The sequence below is a fragment of the Parasteatoda tepidariorum genome, chromosome 12 (assembly GCF_982258835.1).
Source record: "Parasteatoda tepidariorum strain Cologne lab strain chromosome 12, Ptep-v5.0, whole genome shotgun sequence".
Taxonomy (NCBI): domain Eukaryota; kingdom Metazoa; phylum Arthropoda; class Arachnida; order Araneae; family Theridiidae; genus Parasteatoda; species Parasteatoda tepidariorum.
This window is the reverse complement of record NC_141766.1, coordinates 65893851-65907130: the sequence shown is the minus strand read 5'-3', so window position 1 is coordinate 65907130 and position 13280 is coordinate 65893851. Positions and strand designations below refer to the sequence as shown.

At 27.0% G+C, this 13280-nt stretch overlaps 1 protein-coding gene and 1 long non-coding RNA gene across 5 annotated transcripts in view; both read right to left on the bottom strand.

The window, feature by feature from the left end:
- Positions 1-13280, bottom strand: part of alpha-Man-IIa (alpha-mannosidase 2) — an 84080-nt gene that overhangs the window by 37370 nt on the left and 33430 nt on the right. For all 4 annotated transcript variants that reach the window (XM_043046189.3, XM_016073131.4, XM_071188374.2 and 1 more), the window contains exons 4-6: positions 1597-1768; positions 1395-1522; positions 543-716 (exon numbers count right to left, since the gene is read on the bottom strand). In XM_043046189.3, the coding sequence (XP_042902123.1) occupies positions 543-716; positions 1395-1522; positions 1597-1768 (474 nt within the window). The remainder of the gene's footprint in view (positions 1-542; positions 717-1394; positions 1523-1596; positions 1769-13280) is intronic.
- On the bottom strand, positions 3388-12245 carry LOC147801132 (uncharacterized). Its single transcript, XR_015430761.1, has 2 exons — positions 8169-12245; positions 3388-3531 (listed from the first exon to the last, which is right to left on the bottom strand). It is a non-coding gene; the product is annotated as an uncharacterized LOC147801132 (long non-coding RNA).

The window sequence follows — 13280 nt, the reverse complement described above, 5'->3', positions numbered from 1 at the left end:
AAAAACTTTAGTCTTAGTTTTAAGCAATTGTCAAAACCCCAAAATTTTGGTATAAGGATAATTTTGGCTATTATAAATATGAAGTATTTTTAAATTAACAAACATGTAAAATTATAAGTGTTCCATCAATTTATGATCTTGAATTATTTTAACTTAAAACTCTTTGTTTTAAAAATTACTGTCAAAAACCCAAATTTTGGTGTATGAAATATTAAATAATTATAAATAAAAATGTGTCCAATCGCAATTTATCCAGTTCCTTAATAACTTCCCTTAATTAATTAAAGAAAAAATATGTCATTTTGATGAAGGTAAAATTAAGCACTTTTTAAAAACACCTAATGAAAATAGCCCCTCTAAGGGTTTTTAAAAAACGAAAATCGAAAATAAGCATCTTTAAGCACCTTTTAAAAATGCTACACACCCTGTTCTAACTGAAACATAAGACCTTTTAATAAACAAGTTTCTAAAATAATAGTGAAATGTACATAAAGAGAAGAGAAGGTTCTGAATGATTCACAAAAATGCATAACTATGCTCACCCCATGTTTGTCTCCACAAAAACTCTAGACTCTTTTGTTTTGCGAGATACTTCTTGATAGAATAATGAACTCTTTGTATAACCATGTTATCCAAGCCCATCCTTCTTAGTAAATAAGCCATTGTTGGTGACAAGCCAAAGGGATCAATAGCCCATCCATTTTTTGGTTTATAATCTATAAACAAAAACATACAAGTTATATAATAAATAAAAAGAGATATATAAGATAAACAAAAACGTGCAAGAAAATAATTATTCTTAAAATACTATTTAAATTAACTAATCAAACAAAAATTATTAAAACTTAGAACAAAATAATAAAGATATTAACTAAAAATTAATTAAAGATAATTAATATAAGATATAAATAATATAAGATTAATATAAGATTTAATTAAAGATTATAATTAATTAATTAAAGATATTAAAAAAATAATAAAGATATTTTAGAAAAATTATAAAAATTTTCTGACAGTAAATTAGTGTAAAACATATATTTAACAAAGGATTGCTAACATGTTTCTCAGATTCTAAGATTTACATATTAGTGAAGGATGGCTTATTTTATTAAATATCACTTGTAATTAAGTATGCAAAATTTTTTTGCAAATATAAATAAGTTTTCTCATTAACTGATTATCATTGTAGATGCTAAGTATTTTTTCTAAAAATTTGTTTTAGAGTTTTTCAGTAGCATAGAAATAAATATATGCTTGATATTCAATACGATAAAAATTAAACCAAGAAAATGCTAATACTTTGTAAGTAGTTTTTTTATTTCATAAAATATTGCAATTTCAATTGAAACCAAAAGCTACTTATTTATGTGAATCAAATTTAAAATTGTGCTTGCCCAAATTTTGCTCCAACCATTGATGCCCTTCTACCATTTGTTCTATCATAGCAAAGTAGTGTGTTGTTGCTTCGTCATTCATTACCCAACCACCAGTAACTATTTCCAGTTGACCATCAGATAGCAGCCTAGAAAGAAATAAAAATATGTAAAGCAATAATCTAAATGATTTAATAAAAAAAATATTAAGAAAAGTTGTTACTTCTTGACAATTGACTGAGTATTCTTATCAACTTTCTCCCACCATACAGAAAAGAAAGATATTTCAGCCCAGATAAATTTTCTTCTCTTATCGTCTTTCATTTTTTGTACCATATTATTTAAGATATGCTGTGTTTGGTCCTTGAAATATTTTTCAAATGTTTTAATCCAACCTAAAATAAAATAATAAAAAATAACTTCATAACATAGTTGCCAACTTGAGCGGTTGGTGAGAAAAAAATTTCTGATGGCAGCAATATTTATATTTAAACACTTAAAATTTAAAACTTAAATTGTTTTACCTACCAAAACAAATCAATAATTCAAACATATTTATTTATACAGGGTGGACCGGAATTCATGGTACAAACTTTCAGGGTAGATACAGGACATTTATTGCACAGGAAAGCATGAGCGCACGTAATGTCGTGAGGCGCAAACATGGGAAATAAAAGATAAGAGAAATGAAGTTATCATTTAGTTGTTTTGCCGGTAGTGAGTAGTAGATTCCCATGCAGCAGAGATAAGTATTAATTACGTGAAAATAACGTTAAAATGCCACAAGGTTTAGAGCAAAAAAACGTTTTTTCAAAGCGTTTTATTTACGATTCAAGTGGTAGTTTAGAATTAGTTAAAAAAACGTTAATATTTGGGCTGTTTTTAACGTAAAAATGACGGATTTTTGCCTTTATTTTGACCAAGGTGAATTTCGTGACCAATTTTTCACGTGATTTTAACCAAGCAGGTTTCTTTTTTAACGCATATTTTACGCTTTTTTCACCAACTATTTACGTTTATTTTTGGTTCTATAAATTCGTTTCTTTCACCATGAATATTTACGTGTTTTTAAAGCTTATTTTTATTAAAATAACGCACATTTAACGTTATTTTAAGCAAAATACAAACGGATTTAATCCGTACAATTTACGTATTATTATCAATATTTTTAACGCTTATTTTGAGTTAGGTGAATTAATAAATTTTTCGCGTAAATTTAACTAAATTAATTTCAATTTTAACGTAATTTTAATTTTTTTAACTAAGAAGGGAAGAAACCATTCCGTATTTTAATGTTTACGCTGCACTAATTACACTAAAAAATATAGCATTTATTTTTTATTTAAAAAAAACTTTTAATTCTTATCAAACTAAAACAACGCAAAACAGCCAATATTAATGCTTTTTTTTAAGAATCCTAGAAAAAGCTTTTTGTGTTTAATCTCACACTTTTTATAAATTTTTACAATTCAAATTATAACTCAACGAATATGGAATGCAAATCTTACTACCTCTTCACAGCAACATACTAGTTTATTTACGAAGTTTCATGTCTCTCAGGAATTTTTAAAATTTTTCATGCCTAAAAGTTTGTAATATAAAGAATTGGTAGGAGAAAAAATTACTCAATACTTACATGATTTTCCAAACCCCTATGGAAAAAATATTATTTTTTTTAGTTCAAATTAATAATTAAGAAGTCTACTGCTCTCCTTAAATCCATGTTTCCAAATTGCTTTCTTGAAATTATCTACTCTTCTAGAATGCTTTTGGGTTATTTTTTTTTTTAAATGCATATTTTTTAGTTTTTAGCTTGAAAAATTTAACTAAAATTTACTTTAACACACACACGAAGTAACAAAATATATATATATTAACCAAATTTACCATTTGATTTGTTTACTTACAAAAATTACAATTTTTCTAAGTCATATGTTCGTAAAAATTAAAATTTTTAATCCAGAAGAGCAGTTAACTTAATAATTTTAAATACAGAAAAAAACATTAAATCAAATAAGATTTATTAAGTTTTATTTATTTTACAACTATCATACAATATACAGATTTACAATTATAACACATCGCCACAGATCAGAAATATATCTATTCATAACTTCTTCCACCCCGCTGTTAGTATCACCTCTTCACTGCAATGTACCTGGAAAACAAATAACTATTTTAGAATATGAAAAAAAAATATGCCGGACAATAATATTAAAATGTTTCAACCAACAGTAGATTTCTAAAACGAAGCAATACTGACTAGATAAAATACAGAGTTAAATAAAATGTAAAAAAAAAAAAGTATTAAAACTGTTTATTATTTTCATGGAATTTCTACTAAATATATATCGATTGAGTACATCCAAATATTTAGATATAAGAAAATCTATTTTACAAATTTTAGTCACATATTACACGACAAAATTACATACATATACAGCACAAATCTGAATTAGAATAGTATTTCATAAATTTTTTTATCCTAGCTAAATCTTACATTGAAGCCAGCAGTAAGTTATAAACAAAACATAAAATTATTTTTTGTGTGGCTCAGAGGAGAACTCCTCCAGGCTTTTAGTCTAGTGTTGTCGGCTGCTATGGTAACAAGTAAGAGCACATTTCTAATGGGGGGACAATGGAGAAATAAAGGTGTCAATTGGTTTACCCCCGGTGATCTGTAATCAAGACAAAACTATTCACAAAACACCCCTATTTGAAATGACTTTTTCTCATAACCACAGTACTTGCCACGACACGTGCCTGTTGTCAGGTGAAGTTCTCCTAAAAGTTACCCTATAGTTTCTGTTTATTTACTTATCATCAGAATTTTATTTTCCTCTCTCATTTTTTTCTTGCTCCTTCCTTAGCTGCAATTTTCATTCCTCTTCAGAATATTTTGCAAGAACTTTGTAGTTCAGAAACACAATTCCATTAGTTTCAGTTATGTAATTTTTAATTTCTCATTTATTAAAACAGTAAAAATACTATGCCTTTTAACACAAACAGTATCTTTAATATACAAAAGGAGTAATTTTAACAAATTCAGTAATTTATTAAACTATATATTATTTAGTTCAAGTGAAGAATTACATTTTACTATCGCCTCTGTTAATGCTTTTTTAAACAAAAAATGGTTAATTTGAAAGTTCTTTAATTACTGGAAAATCACTGCTTAAACATAACACTTTACTCCAAAATACATTAGAAAGCTGTTTGGAGATTTAGAAATTCATTTCCACAACGAAATTCTTAGTAATGGTGGGGCATTAACTTCCAGGGTGGGAAAAATAGGTTCTGTGTTCCTTGACCCTAGTGTGTTACTATCAGGTTGCTTGGGGGCAGTAAATACCTTATTTGTTTAAACCACTTTAAAAGGACAGGATAAAAAAAATTTAAAAAAAAAAAAACTTTACACACAAAACACAGTTTTTGGAGAAATATTTTAATAAATATTTCGTCTAAAAATTTGATAAAATGAAAGGAACACAATGGTGTTAGTTAATTGTAGCAACATGACAGAATGTTTGGAGTAATGCAGTATAGCAATTTTGGACTATAGAAACAATTCGGAGGAACAGCTTTAAACTTAAAATTGTTTAACAAAATAATAATTTTAATCTTGGAACTAATTAGAAATTATCGTTCTTAATGCTGCATATATATATATATATGAGCAAAACAAAATTACCAACTTTCCACACCCTTGCAAAAAAAAAAAAAAAAAAATTTTTTTTTTAACAAGTTTAGAGCAGATATATCAAAAAAAGCTTTAACTTATTTAAAGATGTGAAAACAAATATATATTTTTTTGTAAAACTGTAATTCATATAGTTTGTAGTAATGATAATTCCCATTGCATGAACTACTTAACTTACAAGATATATAAGTTTTCTGCAATATTAGACATTTAACATAAATTTTACTTAATAGTTTTTGTTAAAATAAAAAGTTTGAACATAAGTATGCTAAATGTATACAGTATAATGCAAGAAATTATAATAAATTAATGAAGACTAGTCAGCCTAACTCTTTTAGAAAAAAGTAAGCATTTTTTGCAACCTTGATATACACAATGAATCGTGTTTTAAAACATTTTAATCATTAATACTTTAACACCAAATAATAAACACAAAAACATTCACTTGGTAAAAATAAGATATTTAGATAAAAGATGTTTTCAAACAGTATGAAATCAAAAATTTTTTCATTTAATGTAAGCATTATAATATAGTATATATCATGGAAGTTATTGAAAAAAAAAAAACTTTATAAAAATAAAAGTGATTATTAATATTTCTTTTATTGTGATGATTATTTACAAAATGCAAAGAAGCAAATAAAGTGTGTGTTTTCCCACCAACAAAATATGAGAATATCACCCATAATGTGATACTATGATACTTTATAAAAATAAAGTATCATAGACAGATATATCATATAAATAGAAAATATCATAGGTATAGTCATAGATATAAAATCATTGATTAAAGTTAACAATATTGAAAGTTCAATTTCTCATATGCGGAATTGTAGAAAACTGCAGATGTACACAAATAAATAAATAAATATAAACATATATACAATTGTTTTTTTTTTTAAATTAAAACAAGGATAATTTGAAATCTTGTGGCAGAATGTTTTTGAACTATCTGCGACTAAACTCTCCAGCACTAATATCTAATTGCAAAATACATTTAATACAAACAAACACACATGTTGCTAATTTAAAATGGCTAATACGCTGTGTTAACAAAAAAATACTGATTTTCTTAATTTAACATGAAATATTTTTTTTAATATTATGGGTGATATTCTCATATTTTGTTGGTGGGAAAACACACACTTTATTTGCTTCTTCACATTTTGTAAATAATCATCACAATAAAAAAATATTGAATATCATGAAATCCATAGTAGTAATTGCCCCCTCCCCCCCAAAAAAAAATTTCTGATGTAATTATGTAAATTGGACTGCTCAAAAGCGTGTTACACTTTGAAATTCGGTTGTAATAAATAATATCGTATAAAAAAATATTAGATTTAAAAACTAAGGAGAAATCAACATCTATAACTTCCAAAAATTAGATAGAATTTCAAAAAAATAAATAGATAGCCTTAAAAAATAGATACTCAAATGCACGATTCGAGTTTTCCATATTGTTTAAATATATCAAGATGGTTAAGAACCAAATGAAAATCAGTATCAATAACTGCCGAAAATATCATCGAAACGTTACGTCGATTTATGATATTATCGGTGAAAATTGAGTGTGTCAAAAAACTGATTATAAAAATGCATGATTCAAATATTGCATGTTCAAATATTTCTGTAAAAAAGAAATGCAATATTTTCTTCTTTTCAAGAGAAAAATCCATAGCTGCCAACCTCTTGTTATAAAAATGCAGATGATAGACAAGAAAAATGCAGAAGGCTCGTAACTGCATACTAATTACTAATAAATTTATTTTTAAAAAAATACTCCCCTTTTTTTTAAAACAAGAAAAGGTAAAAAATTTTTTTAAAAATTTTGACCAGCTACTTGAGGGTACTATATTCATTTATTAATTCTTGATTAAAGGGAAATATATAAAATTTTAAGACATATTAAAATTAGTTTAATTACACTATAATAGTATGCACTTAAACTCAATGGAAATTACGGAGAAAGAATTACATTAAAATTTTTTTTTTTTTGCAAAGATCCTTTAGTAGCACCTTTTGCTTTTACTAAAAATTCTTTCAAAACAATGTATTTCTTCTTTAGACTTAATTATTAAAAGTTTTTCGAGCAGACTGCTCATCAGACATTGATGAGCAGAATTGAGTCCTAGTTTTTTTTACCACAGAAAACACCCTTTCGCATTCAGCATTGCTGTGGGGTATAGTCAATACAGTCTGACTTAAAGAAAATACTAGCTATCGGAAGACCGGGTAAAATGCAGAAGATCTTATCTTCTGAGCGTAAAAGCAGAAAAAAATAGCTAAAATACGTAACTATGCGGATAGCTTCTGCAAAATGCAGAAGGGTTGGCAGCTATGAAAATCTCTCTGCAAGAACTATGTAAAATTCTGCAACAATGTCGCCGTGTCGCTCCGATTCTGCCACGGAGATTTGAAATGCTGAGCAATTTGTATAAATCTTAATTCCCTGAGAATTTCCAATTGATGTTGTTTATTCCTTTTATAATTCATTTGAATGTTTGCCAAATGTTTGGTTTGCCTCAGCCTTTAAATGATTCATCATGTATGATCGCTGAAGAATTCATAAAAGCAAAATAGAAGTTTCAGAATTTGTTTAAACTTATCGAGGACTACGAATAAAAAGACTAATTTAATGCAGATAAAGCACATATTTTTTAAGTGCCAGTGAAATAAAACATTGGAACAGCAAATATAGTGGAGGTAAAAACAGTAACAGTTTACCATTCTACTTGATACTAACGGTGAATCTTACACCAGAAACTTTTATTATAAATTAGTTGAATAGTGCAAATGCTGATGATTGTGCATCAAATCATTAGGATTCTACAGTACATGCAAAATATATTTACAATATATGATAATTCATTTTAAGAGACAAGTTTTTGAGTACTTTTATTTGTTGTTATTGAAGCATAGGCAGCCTATGTAAACAATTTTTAATTACTATTTTTAATATCAGTAAAAGTTATTTGAAATAATTTTTAACAGTTGATTTGTTCATGTTTATAACTTCAAGAAATTTTTTTTACCCATTTTTAAGAACAAGAAAAAAGGAAACAATTCAAATACAGTTATTTCTTTAGACATACTTAATTCAGGAACCTTCAAATGAGACTTGATGGAGCTTCATACTCAAAGCCAGATCCTTTCCAAAGATCTTCCTCAGAAGTACATCAATAGATTATGAAAAAGAAAATTCATTCAGTTAATACGTTTAAAATCATAGAAATTATTCAAACATGTTTTGTTTATACGGGCACATTTATTATTCAGAACTAGAGAGGTAAGGAGTAATGGTTTGGCAGAATGTTAGCTAAATAAAATGGTGAAATGCAGAATATATTTTTATAGTAATATTTTTTTTAAAAAAAATTCATTAATAAATATTTTTTACGAATAAATAAGTTTATTTATAATTGGAAATTACTCCATGCTTATCTATATTAGTGGAATGGGCTAAAGGGAAAACAAAAAATTAAACAAGAAATACTTATAAAAAAACTAAAGTTATAAAGTAAAATAGAAAGAAAAAAAAATATCATAATTGTTACAACAAAGCTTCTATGCTAAGAATAATATTTTCTCCAAAGCAGTATCCATAAAGCAACATTAACTAAAATATAATCTATTTGAAATATGTTATTAAAATGCTGTGCTACTAACAAAAACAAAAGATTATATACAAATGTAAAACAGAAAAATCTATTTTAATTCTCAAAATAAAATTTTAAAGCTTTACATCTCAGCTTTCCAATTATCATATTTTCCAGATAAGAATAAAGTCAATAGAAACCTTCTTAATTACTGTGTCATACACTTAATAAAAACAAAGTTTTTTAGAAATGTAAAAAGCTAAGTAAAAACCAAGACAAAAATTGTTTAAAAGAAAAATCTAGCAATAAAAATTTCAATTGAACTTTTTCACCTACAAGGGGTCTGTCTACGTTTTTCTGAGAGGTACCTATTTTGTGAAAATTTAGATATAATTTGTGAAAAATTAAAAACTATATTAAAAAATCAACACAAAAATAGGGATTTATCGTTTCTTAAGGAATACAAAAATAAAATTATAAGAAAAAGTATTTTGTGAAACTACTGTTTTTCCTAAAGTTGATTTTGTGAAGGTACCGCTAAACGGTAGTAAATCCGGCCTAGACAGACCCCTGCCTAGGCATGTTTTTAGAATACAGTAACTATAAAAGAATTAAAAAAGTTTTAAACAGCAATGTAAATTTAAATAAAAGCTTGAATAAGAATAATTCTAAAGATAATTTAATACTGAAAATTAGTGCAATTATTTTCCTTATCGTGTTAGCTGATAAATTTCAAAAACTGTTTCAAAAATAAGAAGAAAAATTTCCAGTAAATGTTCAACTGGGTGTTTTTTTTTTTTAAGATATCATGTTGCAAAATAAATAGTCAAAAGACTATTTTGTCCATGTGAGATTTTCTCTTGCAATAGCTTGTAAAGACGATACTTCCACGACATTTTGGCTGAAGAACCATCTGCTATAAATTCTTTTAAAATTTACACCAATCAAGCGTGTTTAACCCTCGGTTCTTTAAAAAAGTAAAGTTAAAAGAAACTGCCATGAATCACAACTGCTACTACTCAACTGTTTTAAAAATGCAACAACTAATAGTTTTAATACTTTATAAGACAATAGTAGGTAAGTAGATAAGACAGCTCAAATTAATAACAATATGACAGGACTGTTTCACACATAAAACTTGTCTCGTCTTATTTGCTAATAAAAATGCCATCTCGTACTGAGTAGGCAAAACAGAAAGAAAAATCTGCCGGTGAATAATCATTATATCTTCTAAGCAACTTCCATGCAGCAACCAGGAGGAACTAAAAAAAATTAACGGACGGAGATCAACTTGAAGAGTATAACTCGTAGCTACATTTCGCACACCTTTACATATTCTTTTAAAAAGTTAGCAGTTGGCATAACTGCTCACAATACAGAAGTAACCCTAATAGGGGATTAAAAGTTTAATGAGTATTTCTATGCTGTTACCTATGGCTAAATATTCATAAACTTCCAGCGATCCACGAAAAATTAAATATCTCAGAATGGGAGTAACTCAAAGAATATAAGTTGTAGCAACCCTCAGGAAAACTTCTACTACATACTTCTTTTTAAATTTTTGCAAAGTACAAAATCTTATTTTTTTTTTTTTGCTTCAACATTTTTAGTTGGCACAAACTAGTTCAAATAGGGAAACATCCCCTTTTATTTGATTCATTAAATCAGGGGATAAATGAAATGAACAACGGCAGAATAATCAGCACATGTTGGCAACTTCTGGTATCGGAGAAACTGAAAGAAAGAAAAAAAATCACAGAAAGGGACCAACTCGAAAGATAAAACTTGTAACCATCTGGCAAACATTTATGTTTTTTTCTTTTTTAAACTTCAAATTTACATCTATTTTGTAGCTTGGCTATTGTAGTTAGTGCGACAGATTAAGATACGGAAATATCCCCTAAAATTAGTGAAACAGAAAAATTTACATTATAAATCCAGCTAAAATTCTTTTCTACACTGGAAAATTTGTTTATCATCACCTGTGGCAGAATAATCAACAAGTCTTGGTAACTTCCAGTGGCTATCATCACAATGAAAACAAAACATGGGTAGAAACTCAAAGGGTATATCTTGTAGCCACTACCCCCTGGCAAACCTCTACATGTTTTCTTTTTTAAATGTATGCAAGTTTGAAATCCACAATAGTAGGTGCAACAAATCACAGATGGAAAATATTCCCTCTACTCATATTTTGGTGTGTGAAGTCAACCATGATTAATAACATTTAAGTATTATCTTCAGAATATTGCTTATAATTGTTACTTTTTGTTAATTGTTATTTATTATAGCAACAAAATTTGCCAAGTGAATAAAATAATGCAGCAGTAATTTAATAATTTTGATAATTAAAGCTTTAAAACGGAAATTTTCTTTACATAAGATCGCAACTAGTTTAACTTATTTCAGATTAATATTCCTTCATTAAGCTTAGGTGCCATCAGAATACTTTTAAAATATTCATGATTTTATTAAAAATATCTCAACAGCATAACAATCGTATATAAGGGTCTGTATTTCATCTCTTTACATTTTATGCTCAGTAAATGAGAATCAACAAATTCTCTTGCTTTTTTCCAAAATCGTTACGTTTTGTCATAGTTTGTTAAACTTCGCAAATGATAGGCTTAGAATATTTGTGTTTATTTCAAGCAGAATTAACTACAATAATTATTTACTTTTTTTGACAGTGAAGCATTATAATGAATTAACATTCTAAATAGTAATAATTAAAGTAAGGAATAAAAGAACTTACCATTGAATTCAGCGTATGTAAGTACACTATAGAATAGCTATATCACGCGTGCAACAAATGTAAATAAGCGTTGTCTAGTGTAGGGGTAGCAGTCCCTGTGTAGAAATTGTTCCCACGGAAAAGGAGTGAAAAGTTGAAACTCAGTATCATTTAATGCATTTGTAAAACGAAAACTCAAATAACTGGAAGCAATGTGGAACATTACTTTTGAATCTACATTGTGAATCAATTTTTTTCTCGTCTATTTTTGATTTTTCATCTTATTTTTCTTATTATTATTCTAATTAAACCTGGAATAAAATGCTACATTGTAGAATAACTTTCATATAATATTTTTAATAAAGTTAAATGAAACTGTCCAGCATTTTTAAAAAATTATTACTATTTTACATTTTTAAAAAATTATTACTATTTGTTATGTAGTGTTATTTTCATTTCAGAGATATAATAGTATTTTATTTTAACTAGTATAATATTATTTGAATAGCTTGTACATAAAAAAACCCGATTTTATTGCTTTTTATAATTTTTATGAATTCATAAAAATTGTTGTTTTATGCTCTGGAAATGTAAAATTTTTATAACAATAATTTATTATTAAAAGAAAAACATGAATAAATATTATAAATTAAGATAACTGCTCCGGAAGACATACAAGATTATTTAAAATACGTGATTATTTATTTTAAAACTTTACACTTTTTTGCTTCCTCTAACCAGTAACTTCATTTCCAATCGAAGATTTGATAGTTAGAGGATCGTACTATAGTAACTTAACTAAATGAGGCATAACTATGTTATATTTTAAAACTGTAAAACTAACAATATACATTGATTTTTTTGTGCATCAGATAGGCTGATCAATGAACCATAAATTGTAGGATTTCTATTTCATCTGAAATGAGAGTAAGAAAGATATTGTAGAATGCATTCTACGTTAGGTCTTCCATCAAATCAAAAAGATTTAATCTAACTACATCCACCAATATAAAAGTTTTATCGAATAACATAATATGGGATCAACATGTACATTTATTTATCTCTGGTTAATTTTAATTATTATATCGTGATTACACGTTATTTCTCAAATTTCGTGCTTATTTTTTGTTTTTCTCGTCTGCGTGGGTAAAGATTTTACATACATTAATTGGCATGCATAAATGCATGGTCTCATGATTTAGGTATCATTTTTAGTTGTTGGTGATGACCGTGTTAAAAATAATAGTTTGAAAAAATTCCTAAAATATTTATTACATAAGAAAATGCACATTTAAATAAAAAGCACGTTTTAAATCACGATTTCAATTGAAAAAAAAGAAATAAAAGAGGTAATATAATGGATTTGAAAACTTTATTATAACAAAAAGGGTAAAAAAGGGCGTCGAGTTATTAACATTCCCCGTGGATCAAGTTATTTTCATATAATATATCAAAAATTTTATATTTAATTTTAGCTGGAAGGATCCATTTTCGTTGAACGTTCCGTTTCCCCTCTTCAGTGTCTTAGATAAAAAAAAAAAAGGAAATTTTTATGAATCTGTTTTTTCGCTTGCTGATATTTGCCTTCCTCTTAAAAGCAATGTATGTATATATTAAAAAGATTTTGTTGAAATTGTATTCCCAGATAACACAGTGTAAACAGATAATTTGTCAACGAACTAATGAAGGTAGGAGTTTTAGTTGCGTCGCACTAGAGCTGTACATTAGGCTTATCATCCATTTAGACTTAAATGTGAAGGGGTAGGAAATTTTCTCCAGATCCCTGTACATTTGGCACAGCAATGCGATCGACCACAGGCCTCTCGATTCCACAGATTTTAATAGCACATATATCGCATGTACTCGGTGGTGTC